This window comes from Rhododendron vialii, chromosome 6a (genome assembly GCF_030253575.1).
Source record: "Rhododendron vialii isolate Sample 1 chromosome 6a, ASM3025357v1".
Classification (NCBI taxonomy): Eukaryota; Viridiplantae; Streptophyta; class Magnoliopsida; order Ericales; family Ericaceae; genus Rhododendron; species Rhododendron vialii.
The window spans coordinates 36,498,300-36,513,561 of NC_080562.1; the positions used below are offsets into that span (position 1 = coordinate 36,498,300).

At 39.0% G+C, this 15,262-nt stretch overlaps 1 protein-coding gene and 1 non-coding gene across 2 annotated transcripts; both read right to left on the reverse strand.

Moving 5' to 3' along the window:
• Positions 1–3,178: 3,178 nt before the first annotated feature.
• Positions 3,179–3,251, reverse strand: TRNAE-CUC (transfer RNA glutamic acid (anticodon CUC)). The gene has a single exon. It is a non-coding gene; the product is annotated as a tRNA-Glu (tRNA).
• Positions 3,252–5,607: 2,356 nt separating this feature from the next.
• On the reverse strand, positions 5,608–11,401 carry LOC131329554 (tyrosine--tRNA ligase 1, cytoplasmic-like). The gene is made up of 10 exons (XM_058362737.1): positions 11,148–11,401; positions 10,879–11,029; positions 9,457–9,746; positions 9,280–9,376; positions 8,269–8,374; positions 8,091–8,173; positions 7,772–7,917; positions 7,414–7,519; positions 6,027–6,086; positions 5,608–5,804 (listed from the first exon to the last, which is right to left on the reverse strand). Exons 1-10 carry the CDS (start codon positions 11,225–11,227, stop codon positions 5,784–5,786), a joined length of 1,140 nt encoding a protein of 379 aa, XP_058218720.1. The 5' UTR covers positions 11,228–11,401; the 3' UTR covers positions 5,608–5,783.
• Positions 11,402–15,262: the final 3,861 nt, after the last annotated feature.

The window sequence follows — 15,262 nt, forward strand, 5'->3', positions numbered from 1 at the left end:
GAGATTTTTCGAGGCCTTTGGCGAGATTTTAAAATAGGGTCTCTCAAATTTTTTTTATATTAGTATAGTTCGATATAGAGAGCAAGATTGTCTTGTGGCGCAGTCACTGATTGTCGTGACAATGTTTAGTTCCCTTAGGTCGGGATCCCGAGTCCCTACAGGGAGGAGAAGTCACTGCAAGCAGCAGCGCCCCAAAACGACGCCGTTTTGAGGCGAAACTGGAGTACTACTCATGTGGTCACGTGATCCCCTCTGACCAAACTCTCTCTCTCTCTCTCTTCTGCGTTTTCTTCTCCAAGTGCTTAAAAATTTGTTCCCGTAATACCCCATCTCTTATGGTCATCAAGCAAAACTTTTTAGACCAAATCTTATACGGGAAAAGAATTTCGTTTGAGAAGGAACTAATTAATAATCAAGCATTTCTAAAAAGAAGGAACTAATTAATAATCAAGCATTTCTAAAAGAAGAGAGAATTAAGTGCACCATATGTCTTCTTTACTTGCCCAAAAAGAGAGAGAGAGAGAGAGAGAGCCAACCCTATGTTCATGGAGATTTGAATTCGTAGATCAATTTTAGGTTCAAAAGTTTAGAAACCTAAGTTAGAAAACAGGTGGTCTTTTTTTGCTTAATCGAATCCAGAAATTTTTTTCCTGGACCAATCAATTACTAAGCTAGACTGAATCACAAGAACCCATATAAACCCAATCAAATATCAAGTCCAACACCAATAAAGAAAACAAATCTCTAATTTGGTTACATTTAACACGGGATCCCCAAAAAGATAGAGATCAAATTCTTATCATATTATTTTGTTGTACCGTAATCATCTTCTTCTGATAATTTATCAAAGGTTTACTCAAATTGCTCTGGTCCCTCTTTGATTATTGTTGCAGCTCACGTACTTCTTGTAGGTGGAGGAAGACACTTGAAGAAGAAAATGAATTTAGGAAGACAAAGGAGAGACAGTTACCCAAAAAAAAAAAAAAACCAAACAGAGGAGAGAGAGAGAGTGAGTGTGTGTTTGGTCAGAGCGGTAAACGCAGAAGAGAGAAAGAGAGAGAGTTTGGTCAGAGGGGGATCACGTGACCACATGAGTAGTACTCCAGTTTCGCCCCGAAACAACGTTGTTTTGGGGCACTGCTGCTTGCAGTGACTTCTCCTCACTGCAGGGACTCGGGATCCCTTAGGTCGCGAGTCATTTTTTGCGCAAGTAGAGAAATATGTTTGCGTTAAAAGTTAAGAAGTCAAAACTCAAACAAGCAACAACGTAGTGATTAGAAGACGTGAATCATTCCGCTAGACTACAATAACCCATTTGCATAATTCATAACATATAGTATAATACTAATATCGATATGAGATAATGTCCAGCCAGTCTCAATTTTTTAGTTCATGGCTTGGGGAATTCTTGATTCTATAAGTGCAATACTGTGTAGGTCCTGTGGGTGTAATTTTACAATATTACCCGATTTAATGAACCATCGATTGTTTGGTTCGTTCGTGAACCCTGTGGCCATGTTGGAATCAGTGGCCAAATAGCCCTTAATATTTTATTCACCTCCTTGTTATTAAGGGTGTTCGGACAAATAAGTCAAAGTGGCTTATTTTTTGTCTTTATTCAAATTTTTTTCGTATCACTTGGCTTATCCTCATTTTTTTGGAGATTATTGCATTTTCATGACGAGAGGAATATAAAAAGTATAAAATTTTGATCGAAATCTAATATTTTTTGAATAAAGACGAAAAAAGTGGCTTATTAGCTTATTTTTGTTTTTATGTGGGTTTGTTTGGCTTATTTTTTGCGGGAAAGCCAATGGCTTTTTTAGCCGAATAGGGCCTAATTGTATATGTTTAGATTTTCATTGTTGGAAAAAATGGATTCGTTCCTAAGAGTTTTTGGATTTTCACTCCAAAATTAAAGTGGGACCTCACACAGTACTCCTAAGCAATGGTTTAAGCCGGTAAAAGAATGAACAATTTTTATTAAAGGATGAATAAGAAATTATCTTTCGAAGTGAGTACGTTTAGAAGGGAAAAAGTCATTCTTTGTACTTCGCCTTGTAGTGCTCACAGTAGTAAACTTTGATAGGTATATTTAACCCAAGATGGACATTATGGGATAGGCCAGCGTGGATAAAGTGGGCTTCGACCCCTTTACTACACGCGCGCCGCCAGGACGTGACCTGGGTTGTCGGACCGAGGATCGTTGTCCTGGGCTTGGCTTGGCTGGCGGGTTTGGGCATTGCACGAATTTGTTTTAAGGACACTGTGTGATACACGGGCCTCAATTTGCGATTAACTTTCCAAATTCAATTACCGTCTTATTTTCCAATTACCAATTATGTCATGTTTTCCAGCATCTATCTTGCTATGTACTAATGTGATCTAAATTAATTCACTTTCTGTTTTCCTCCATTTTTCCCTACACTCATTAGCTAATATATATTTTCGTTTGTCGATCATGACTTTATTCATGTGTGTTTTGCTCAAGAGAATTCGACGGGTAGCTAAGAAGTTTGATTTGGATAAACCACTATCGGTTGTAATCCCATTTGATATGAGATGTGAATGAGTTGATATGTTTACAACTAGTCGCATACTCGATAAATATCGGATTTATGGGCAAGTGAGATAACTCAAACTATCGGATTTATGGGGAGCAATTTTTCCTAACTTGTGCGTGGGTATATGTTTGTGTAAGAAAACCCAAGAGGAGGGATAGAATGCATGGGTATATGTTTATGTAAGAAAACCCAACAGGAGGGAAAATACAATCACAACCCAAGCACGAAATTAATTCTGCTCAATATCTGCATCCTTTTCTACTTACACAAGGACCTATTTACATATTTCGGTTGGAGACGACGATCAAAGAAAAGGTTCAAAATTCATCAGCTTTGGAATTTCAACAAGGGAAGGACGAGTCTCGATTTTTCCATCAAATGAGCGGGGGAAGATTATTATATTGCTCTTGGAGTACCGTCACGTGATGCTCTGAAGTTCTTCCTTACCACATATTGCATTAGCCCAAATAGCCTTCTTACCCTAAAATTCTTTACGCACCACGCACGTGAGTGTGGGTGTGTGTTGGGTGTGGAACTAGAATTATTGGACGCCAAAACCCGAACAGCTGAACCCGTTGCCAATACAACACGAGAAGGGGGGAAAAATCAAAAAATTCCGTTGCCGGGACTTGAACCCGGGTCTCTCGGGTGAGAGCCGAGTATCCTAACCAACTAGACTACAACGGATTTGCAGATTGGGACTCTCTTTTATAGTTTTATAGGTGTAGCGAGTAGTGTTATGAAATACAGTATGACTTCCAAATTCTGGAACTTTCAGCTTGCCGTCAAATATTTGTCTTTGACTAAACTCTAGTTTCCGAAAAAAAAAAAAGTTTTCTTTTTTTCTTTCCCTTGTTCAATTTTTTTCGCATTTGTTGATTTCACGTCAAACTTTTGTGAATTATTAGTTCATCTCAATGGGAGGAATCGAAAAACTAAAAAAAAATAAATGACTTTTACCTTCTTTTTTTTAAATATCCAATTTTTTTTTTTGGCCAAAACAATAATATCAAGAGAAAACTCTATCACTGAACAAGAGATCAAGAAACCAAATAGAAGGGTATTAGTTCAAAAACTACGCCCAACCCCAACTAAACCCGTCGCTGCAGACATATGGAGTACTGCAGAAAACAACCAAAAACACCCACACAGGGGTGATAGAAGCTCCACAAACAGGGAGAAATTCCACACAGGGAACACCAAAGAAAAGAACAAAAAAAAAGAAGAGAAAAACCGGTAACAGAACCGAACGGAGTCCGCTGTACCGGAGCAGACTTCATCCACCCACCGAGATCTCCCACTCCGGTGGGAGGAGGACGCCTCCGACGACCACGATTTGCAAAGCACTACATCCAAAAGTCGTCGGACTGCACAGCGGAAGAGGCGAAGGAGGGGCGGCGGATGGTGGTTTGGAGAGGAGGAGGATGGGGGTGAAGGGGGAAAGAGAGAAAATCTCCGAGATCTAAAATCGGGAGATGGGAAGATCTCACAAGGGGGAGAATTCCTCCCCTCCCATCACCCTTTGGGGCATAAAACCCTGGGGGAAGGAAAAGATAGAGATAGATGGCAGCAGCTTCTTTAGAGTTGAAGATAGGATTCATAAAAGTGCTATAAGTTGGGGAAGACAGTGGAGGTAAAGGGAATTTGAGGGGGAGAAGTTTAGTTGGGTTGACGATCGGATTCATAATCAAATTCTGTACTTTTTATTAGTCCACAGAGAGTTTCAGAAGCTATCTATAGTGCTGAACCTCAAACGCCCACGATGGGGCTCGAACCCTGGCGTCCCGCAAGGGAGGACCAGAAAATACCATTGAGCTACAAGCCCTTTCGCAATCAAATTTTGTACTCATTCAGTACTTTCAGTTAGGTTAAGAGAGGAGATTGGGAGCGTCTTGTTCACATTTTTCTTCCGCTGTTGCAAAACAATGGGTGGCTGCAATTATCATTAGTTTTGTCTGTTACTGGCAATAATGAGTTAAAAGTAGCAGATCCCAAAAGTTATACTCTCAGTTGCTCCCTTCCGAACTTGAATGGATTTCTCCCTTCCTTTCTCCTCCATTATTGGACCTCTGCGAAATTCTGTGAGATGCAAGTGGCCTTATTGTTACCCAAGAAGTTCTAAATAGTGCTACGGGAGGGGAGAGCAGAGCAGAGGAAGAGAGTGAAAATGTCGACAAACAGAAAGAGGAGCTCTGAAGAAGAAGAAGAGGAAGTAAAAACAGTGGTAGAAGAAGAAGAGGAGCATCACTTTTATTCAAATCAGCTCCACAACCTATTACCTGCGAAATACTCTGGCTGATCCTCTCCAAAATCTCCGACCCCAAAGCTCTAAGCTCTAACGATTTTACTCTGTGCTTTCTATTTTATCAGAATAATCAGCCCGAATCAAAATGTCCATCTTCAACGTTGCTCCAAATTACCGGTCAATAGCATTGACCAGTAATCTGGACTCCATAGGAAAGAGGCATCACTAATTGTTTGGACTCCAAGACATATAAGCACAGGCCACAGAGTTACAACCAAAACTTCAAAATAGCAAAAAGCTACAAACAACTTTAAAACACTACATCTGAAGCCGTTCGATGCATGTGAACCCATGTGCATCAAACGACTCCGGACTCAGTTGTGTCCGGTTAGTATTGCCCTAAGTAGACCATAGCTTTTGCTAGAACATTGTAAACCCCGTGCTTCAGATTTCAAACATCGAGACCGAATTCAAGATTCAACGGCCATCAGACCTCAAATTAGTTGGGAAGAAATCAAGTTAAACAGAAAGGACCAAAAAACACACTCTTGGGGATGAGAGTGAGATTTAGATTTCGTGGAAAATGGAACTCAATCTCACGAAAGAATACCCAAACAAGTGAGGTTTTAGTTATGGTCTGTGAAATGTACCAATCTTATTGCGGAACCCAGATAGTTGAAGAGGGATTTGCTCAAAAGTAACACAGGCTCTCATTCTGAAAACCTTCAGTCGAATCACCACTGCCAAATTCCGCGATGAATTATAAAACATCGTACCCCCAAAGAACACGAGTTCATCTAAATCGAATAAAGGGTACTCCATTAACGGGTTATCTAGTTAAGTTACACCAAATGACCTAAATTGTTGCAAATAGTAAGTAAAAGAAAAAGTATCGTCGCAAAGAAAAAGAAACTTCTGATTAAGACCTGCAATAACAAAGCCTATAACATTATGTGTGCACACTCGAGGTCGCATCATCTTGTAATATCGTAGCTCTGCGATAAAAAAAAATAAAGCAAATAATCAGATTAATGAAATGAAAGCAAAACCACAGTGACAAATATATATTTCCTTACTTCTCTTTCTTTTTTATTTTTAAAGGAGCAGTTACTATGCCATAGATTTAATTTTGGAGGAAAACAATCATTAACGTTACAAAAGACAGATAAGGAAAAAATTTAGGATCTTAACAAGGCAAGATAAGAACTCATTCATACCTTCACCCTTTTGAATAGTTCCTTCGCAGTAGGATCATTCTCGAAATGATCACGTACGGGCTGCAGAGAAAAATGAACTTATTATCCAGATAAATGAAAGAGAAAAAGTTCTTTCCGGTTGATCTGGACAAGGGGGGCTGTCCGGACAGCCCCATGTGGGCCCCCTTCACGTGTTTTTTTGGAAAATCTGAACTGTGCATCTTGTTGGGCCCGCAAAATAATGTACCTACGCAAAAAATTAGCTTGTCCGGACATCGATAGGTATGTCAAAAAATGAGTTTTTACACAGAAAAATGGATGACCGTGATCTGTCAACTATTTTTAAGTTAAACTGTTCATGGTCATCCATTTCTTCGTGTAAAAACTCAACTTTCAACATACTTATCAATGTTCAGACAAGCTGATTTTTTGCGTAGATACTTTATTTTGCGGGCCCTACAAGATGCACGGTTCGGATTTTCCAAAAAAATGCGCGAAGGGGGCCCACACGGGTGCTGTCCGGACAGCCCCACTTGTCCAGATCAACCGGACAGAACTTATTCTCTAAATGAAATGGGCAATGGGCAGGCTCCTTGGCCTAGATGGCCAGTATATTCAAATATGAACGCTTAATCAAAACCTATAGCAACAGTTAGCCTCTATTCCCCCCGACCAATCTAAGACCAACCACTGATCAATTTGACAAACAAGAACCACAATCAGCAGACTTATCCAAAAAAGAACCACAATCAGCTGAGTCACCATGCATGATTAATGCAGTCCAAAAATATGAACTTAGGGCCCGTTTGTTTGGCAAAAATACTACTGAAAGGCACAGGACTCGTAATTCCTTCGGACTAATTGGGATAGGATTAATAATAAATACTACACCCGTTTGGTTTTTGGTATTGAATGTCGCACATTTTCTGGAAAGCGGTAAAACTTTTCACCAAACACCGGATAAGAGATCCTTAGAAATAGTCCAATCTTATGCTCATATCCGTCAAGCAAAAGAACTCTTATATCTAATGCAAGATTAATGCTGCTAATAGATGAGATTATGCGCTAATTTCTAGAGGACTACTCATAAATATGGAAGGATACGCAACAGTATAACTTTTTTTTTGATAAGTCGCAACAGTATAACAATATACAACACAGGATGAAAAAAAAAAAAGAGTGGGCAAAAAGGAAAAGAATCAAGCACAAACATTAAACAGCACACCAAAAAGTATTGGAAACATGATACTTCTATTTCTTTTAAGTTCAAGCTGGTGCATAGCTAGTAATGGACCAATGGTCTGCAGCACCAATATTTAAGAACTGGGAGTATACCTACACTAGAAACTTAGAAAGAAACCATCAACATCATGTAAGCAGGAAAGTGCAGATTAAAGAAGTACAAGACCTGCAATATCTTATTTATTGATTTTGATAGAGCAGGTTTTAGATCAGCAGGATGCAAGTTCCCACTTTCATAGTCCGCAACTAATTCTTCAAAACTCTTGAAGGTCCTGAATTCCAAACACAAACGCCCAAGAAGACAAGCTCATCAACGAATAAGAATTAGCGATTCCAAAGGAAATAGAATCGGAAGCACCAGACAAATACATCAATCTAGAAATTTAGAACAGCTGCAGCCTGCATGGCTTATGAAAGGTAAATCTGAGAAAGCACTACAATGGGCTCAACTTTCAACATTCAGGCTCATGGCTGCTTGCATAAAAGACTCATGGCTAATACTGGAGGAGGAGGAGGAAACTCACTTTTCACCACCATTGTCAGCACTACGTTCAACTTTGAATTCATCAAACCATGGGAGGATAATGTATTTAATGTACTCCAAACAGGGGTTCCCTTGAACTACCATTGGAGGGCAGTACGCCTTCTTTATTTTCCGATTAACTTCTGCCTGCGGCAATAACATACTTTTATTAATTGAGCGAACACCAAAAACTAAGTACGTCAAATTCTGAATGAGGCCTTAACGAACAGGGCACTTTGAAGAAGAATTAACTTATATTACTAATTAGGCACAACAAAAACTGACTCCTTAAATTGTTTTTTTGTAGCACAAAACAATACCTCCTTGTCCTCCATAAAAATGGCAGAGTCTGTAACGCTTTTTGACATCTTCTCTTGCCCTTGCAGCAAACCAGGAAGCATGTCTGCATAAAACAGTAATCAAGAGAAGCTACCATATCACAATAAACAAATTAATATAAACAAATGTGATGTCCGGATAATCAGAAAAGGGCCATACGGTGAGACAATATGATAGGCTTGTTTTTTCTCTTAATGTCATCACAGTACTCTCTAGCAAGAACATTCACTTTCCGCTGGTCCATGCCCAGTTGACAGATATCAGCCTGTTCAGATTGAAAACATTGTTTACTGTCCCATTATGTCATTAGGCACAATCAAAACACAGATCAAAGCTACCTCTCCAAAGTAATCAATCAAACATGATCACCAATATGTACAGGTTAAGCCAATAAAAAATATGCATGTACGGGCTAACCAACAGGTTACACAACCAATCACAATGATATCCAGCAAAGATAGAAAAGAAATTTATTTGATAGCATTGATAATCGGACTTTTTCTTAACAACAAAGAGGATGAGGCAATAATGCCACGATTTCAAGAAACGAAACCTCATCAAGGCAGATCTAGTTTTTATCCATTTGCATGTTTCAAAACGTTAACAATTACCATCCATGGTTTTTATTCCAATTTTTCTAATAATGTTGTTAGACACTTTGTTTCATGATTGTTGAAGATATAAATAATAAAGTTGCCCCTCTCTCTAACAGCTTAAATGAGTTGGTGGTTAACAATCTAATACGGTATCAAAGCAAGCAATGGATCTTGTGTTCAAACATCACCGCCTACCTAATGTTAAAATATTTACACATGTTTAGCCCGCTTATGAAGGAGAGCCTGGCTACACGTGAGGGAGCGTGTTGAAGATATAAATAATAAAGTTGTCCCTCTCTCTAACAGCTTAAGCTTTTAGATGAGTTGGTGGTTAACAATCTAATAATGATTACTCAGTCACACACTCATGCAACCGCCACGGTGTGCGGCATGATGGTTTTTCTCCATAGTCAGCAGAACTTAAATCAAACTTGACTTAGTAAGCTCACATAATTAATCAAATGATAGTATCAATTCATGACAACTTTAAACAGTGAACATGACATAAGTCTTCGAGTCAGAACTCAGCAAGACCAATATAGATACACCCATGATTAGTAAGAAATAAAGGCACCTTAAGGAAAAAAATATCAGCACATTGCATGCATGGGTAGAGAATCTGGGCTGCCGTCAACTCATCCTGCTCACTGCGACCCATAATCTGGACACATCTGCAAGGAGGATCTCAAGCTTAATGTACTAGACTAGATCGATAGTTACAAGGAAGTAATTCCTATCATAAATCTGGTACCTCAATATCCTAGGAAGCTTGTTCCTTCTTGCGATATCCATTACAAGAGGCCAGTATTCATGTGCCCGGGAGTTAATTTCTTCCGAAGACCATAAAAATTCCACTTTATCTCCATGGAGATTCAAACCCACAGCTTTCCAGATCTCAATCATGTACTTTCCCACAGTTTGAATTTTCTTCAAGTCACCCCCCATTTTGTTGTTCAACTGTGCAAACCAATCTGCAATCCATATTTTTACTTTGCAACCAGCAGAAGTCATCCTGTTCACACTAATTATCTTCATGACCCCCTGCTCACCAACAAAACAAAATGCATCCATCATATTTAAGAAGCAGCAAATCTACATGTACAAATTCTCCCAAACTTATTATCAAAGTTTTGAAAAACGACAGAGACAAAATATTCAACTTTCAACATATCCAGGGTTTGTGATCCCGTAATTTTTGAGTGTCACAAAAATAAAAACAAAAGTAATAAAAGATTAAGAGTACGGGATATGCGTTAATTTGTATAAGATTCAACAAACTATTGGCCATACCTATAACTAGAAAAGTATACGATCCAGAATATTAACATCTACATTTAGTCCACTGCATCTTCTCAAGTAATTACACACTATTAAAATTAAAAAAAATGCGGAAAAAAATATCTATGCTCATCCTAAATACTAGTGAAGCATATCACTTTAAGGAAACCAGGGGATTACGATCCTCTAAAGTACACGAATATCATGGAGAGTTCCATTACACACACAAGTTGTGTCCCCCCTCTAATGACAAACAATATAATGTTCTAGGTGAATCGTAGTTGGAAACTTTTTTATCTAAAAAATTCCCATCATCACGCCAGTCTACGTGACATTATCTAAACCACTGTTTTTCCTATCATTTGAGATGGGAATACCCGGGTGTGAAAAAGACCTCTCCCAAACATTTGTACAATAATAGCTGAATTATGAAATGGTTAGCCACACAAGGCCCATACAGCAAGAACTGAACTTTAAAACTTGCAGCCTAACTGGTAAATCAAAATTCCTCAAATAGATAACAGCATTGAGGACAACTACAAAACGGTTAGCTACACAAGGACCATACAGCAAGAAATGAACTTTAAAAATTGCAGCATAACTGGTAAAATCAAAATTCTTGAAATAGGTAACAACATTGAGAACAATTACAAAACGGTTAGCTACACAAGGACCCTGCAGCAAGAACTGAACTTTAAAAATAGCAACATAACAGACAAAATCAAAATTCTTCAAATAGGTAACAGCATTGAGGACAACTATGAAACGGATAGCTACACAAGGACCATACAGCAAAAAAATGAACTTAAGAAACTGCAGCATAATTGGTACAATCAAAATTCTTCAAATGCGTAAACAACATTAAGGACAATTGACTACGTTGTCAATCGCAAACCTGGGCAATATGCATTCTACCGGAGGGTTCGAACCCGTCATAGCAAACGGGTTCGGGCTTCTTCGATAGCAGGTTTAGCAACTCATCCTCTTGGATGCACTCTTCCCCAACACTCCTCACAATCCTGAACTTCTCCTCCACACTCATCCCCCTGTTAAGACAAATTTACCAATCCACAACACGTACAATTATACGTACCCGTAAACACATACACAAGTACACACAGACATGAACATGAACATGTATAAGAAGGTGTTTTAGAAGCTTACTTGGATGCGGAACCGGAGGAAGGGGCTTGATCTGGAGAGGAGATAGAGAGCGTTTCAATGTTATCCGTCGGAGACTCCATGTAAGGGTATGCTTGAATTAGGGTTTGATTGAAGAAGCCTCTTCTGTGTTAGAACTGGAGGCTCGAATTAGGGTTTGGGCCCGAGAAGGCTGCGTATATGTGAGGTTTATTTTTATTTATTTCTGTTGCTCTTTTCTTTTCTTTTTTTCCTTTAAATGAATTTTGCACTCGGATGTTCTATTTTGGTCAAAAGCGTGAAGAGAAATATATGTTTTCACTTTCTTTCGCTAAAGGCTCTTTTGGAACTTATGGAAAAGAAAGTAAAATTAATAAATTTTCCCTTCCATTGTTTGGTTGGGAGAAAAAAATAGAAGAAAATAAAAATTTTAAGTTCAGTGAATAGTATTTTTTTCCCTTTTATTTTCCTCCTTTTTTCTTTTCTTTTCCTTTCTTTTCTTTTCCATATGTTCCAAACAGAGCCTAATAATAAGTTTCTTTTGCTTTCTAAATTAAACTCTAAGAATCTGTTCGATTAGCAAAAAATAAAATAAAAAATACAATGAAAGTGATAATGATAAAAGTGAAATATCGAGAATCACTTTTAACTTCTAAAGCCATTTATCTTTTCTATTCGTATCTCCTAGTTAGCGAAACATAAATTAGACGATCAAAATGAATTGTATCATTCAATGAATTCCGAATCAAGGCACAACGGATAGATCTATTGGGACTGTCTAGTCTCTTTAGAGAAAGAAAAAACATTTCACATTTCTTAAGGTACCGCTCCAAAAAAATTCTTATCGCTGCATATTGGTGTGGATTCCATGTCAGATATACAAACCTTACAAATTGCAACATCATGCTTTAGCCTTCATTACATGACCTATGAAATAAAAATTTAAATCCAAAAAACAACTAGCAGTATGGACCAGGCCTGATCCAAATCCATGACAGCACATGGGATTGGGCATAGGAACTCATATAATCAATTGGGCCGTAGCTGTAGTAGGGAAGGATTGTCACTCCTAAAACGTCTTCCGCTCGAGCTCTTAATTATCTCTCTCGCGGGTTTTAGTAGCTTGAAACGTGTTTCAAAAACATTTTTTTCGTATGCGCTCCCGCTCACGCGCCTGCACCTAAATTATGCGACACTCAAGGGGGACCGTATGTGTGCAATGCAGCTAGCCCATGTGAGATATCCATGTGGAGTACTCTTTGGTTTTTCCTTGGACCACTAATAGCGGCAATGTCCGAATAATTTCCTGTCATTAAGAAGTTTTTGCATCACCATTATAAGCACTTGTCTTTGTCAGATGATTCAGATCCCCCAACATATATACTTCACATTCGTACTGGTAATTCAGATTAATGGTCCTTGGAAAATGTCTTCTTCCATATGATCTGTTGACATCTTTCTACCACGGAATTACTATATTTTCCTTTGGGGCCAAATTAGATGAAGCTTATTTTTCATTTTTCTGCACTTTTGTTAGTTTTACCGTAAAACTTTTACGTTAGGGTTTTTTTTCACTTTCTAATTTGTCTTGAGAAATCTAAACGTAAATCCGATTCCTATACGATAGCTATTGTGCGCACAAAAGCCGTTGCTGTGCGTCAAAATGTTGTCCATCTCGAGTCTGGTCGAGATGGTATGCCACTGGACCAAGATGATTTGTGCACCGACGGTCATATCTTTGATACATAATTAATGTTCATTTTTTTAAGAGAAATACAATTGACAATTTCATCTAAATGCAAGATCTTGATGAATATACAAGACCAGAGATGGACCCCATGCATGTTGCATAATTTCAAGAGGCCTACACACACAAATTTTTTCACAACTCGATATTTGGCCCAACAAACCAACTAATTTGGGGGTACATGTATTACTAAGGGTCCTAACTAAAGACGGAGAAAAACTCTTCAAGAACTGGCCCAATACAAGAATTGCACGTAAGTGAGAGTCGAATTTAGGCGAAGTAATAACAGTACAAAGGTGAGAATCCAATTCCGGATCGAAAATTTCTTGAAGCTCGTGATTACCAAGTAACTACCGCCACTGTACCAATTATGGGTTACTCATACAGTCATATACTTGTCCACCACAATCATGGAGTTGGGATTTTTGAACTTGAACAAGGGTTTCGCTAGGATAGTACTGATCGACTAGATGGGAAAAGGAAGCCAACGAGGCTCTGTCCCACCGCCACGGGAGGTGGGCCTAATTGCCCAAGTGGAGGTCTCTGGTTTGAGTAGGTAGAGTTACAGTCGGGTTGCGTTGTGTTACAACTAATAACCACTGACGCTACATATGGACAAAATTACAACTAGTAACCACTAACGTTACATATGGAGTCATGGATAGGGAAAAAGGGGGAAATGAATACTGACCATCCAAGCCATGCCTATCATGTTTTTCCCAACTTCCACAACCTCTTCCTAATGAATCGGAGACATCGATCGTTTTCATCACTATTTCCCATACTAGTCTGAAAACGTTTTGGTCCCTTGTGCATGTGGACTTCACTTCCCATAGAGTGCAGGAAGAGATTAATAATCACCAGTTGAAATCATGCATGCAATTCAACAACCCCTTACTCCTACCAACTTAACTACCAGTACCTGACCCTATGTACCTAGCTAGCTACTACTTTATCGTATGGAGGGAGAACCCTAGTGTATCCACTAGCTAGTCATTTTTTCTTTACGTTAAATTTAATGCTTTTCAGCCGTGGGTGCATGGTGGTTTTAGGGCACGCGGCGATGAAAGAGGCAACTAGGGCAGGTTTGGAGATGGTGGGGTGGTGGGGGTTTTTGGCCGTTTAGGCCATGGGTTTTGGGTAGCGAATATGGAGGCGACGAGGTGATTCTGGGCAGTGTATTGTTGAGACATTTTGTCTCATGTTTGATTATAAACTTTGTACACATCGCGTGGTTCCGGTTCGTTAACAAAAATCAACGGTCTAAAACTGTTGGAGTTGGAGCGCCTGATCAACGGTCCGATTTTAATTGAACGAATGGATGTCTTTTAAACGAATGGGTGTGAAGAGAACTAATTGTTCAAGGGGTGTGTTTTTCCAACAGAAGAGTGTGAAAGAAACTAATTGCTCCAGGGGTGCGTTGCTTAAATGAAAGGGTGTGATTACTCTTCCCAGTGATGTGATTCTTTCAAGAGTTGTAACCTTTCCCAAAGAGCACTTATGTATCAATATAAACTCCTCCACCCCAACGTTTTTTACTGCTCCACAAAAGATATCATCTCTCTCATAATAGTTACAGTAGAAAAAAGGATTTCTTGGAAGTCTTTCAATTTTGTTGGTTGCAAGTCTTCACCCTAAGGCTTTGTTGAATCCTGGGGACGACTTTGCCTGAACTCAACAACAAACTCTATCGAGTGGGGGCAAATTACGTTCTAAAGATAGTGTCTTTAGATACGCTTCAAAGTCTTCGAATCTCATCATCTTAACTTTTGTCCCAACAATTTTAGAACGTAATTTCCGATCATGGCAGCGGCGAAGAACGAGTCTTCTATTAAGATGATGAATCAGGATCTCATCAAATTGGATCAGTTTGATGGCAACAACTTCACCCGTTGGAAGGACAAGATGATTTTCCTTCTAACTGCATTGAAGTTATACTACATCCTTGATCCGAACACTCAACCAATTCCAGACCCTCCGGAGTCGGGAGCAGATAAATTCAAGGAACAAAGGCTTCAACGTGCCGAAGATGCGTTGATGTGCCGTGGGCATATTTTGCATGCTTTGTCAGATCGTCTCTATGATTTTTACAAAGAAACAAAGACTGCAACAGAAATTTGGAATGCTCTGGAATTCAAGTATAAGGTTCAAGAAGAAGGTACAAACAAATTTCTAATTGCCGAATACTTCGATTTTCGTATGATTGATACCAAGCCCATTTTAGACCAGATTCATGCTTTGCAAACTGTTGTTAATAACATCAGTAGTATGAACATCATTCTTCCTGAGGCTTTTCAAGTTGGGGCTATTATTGCAAAATTGCCGTCGTCGTGGAAAGGCTACAGGAAGAAACTTCTGCATAAGGCGGAAGATTTCTCCCTTGAGCAAATTC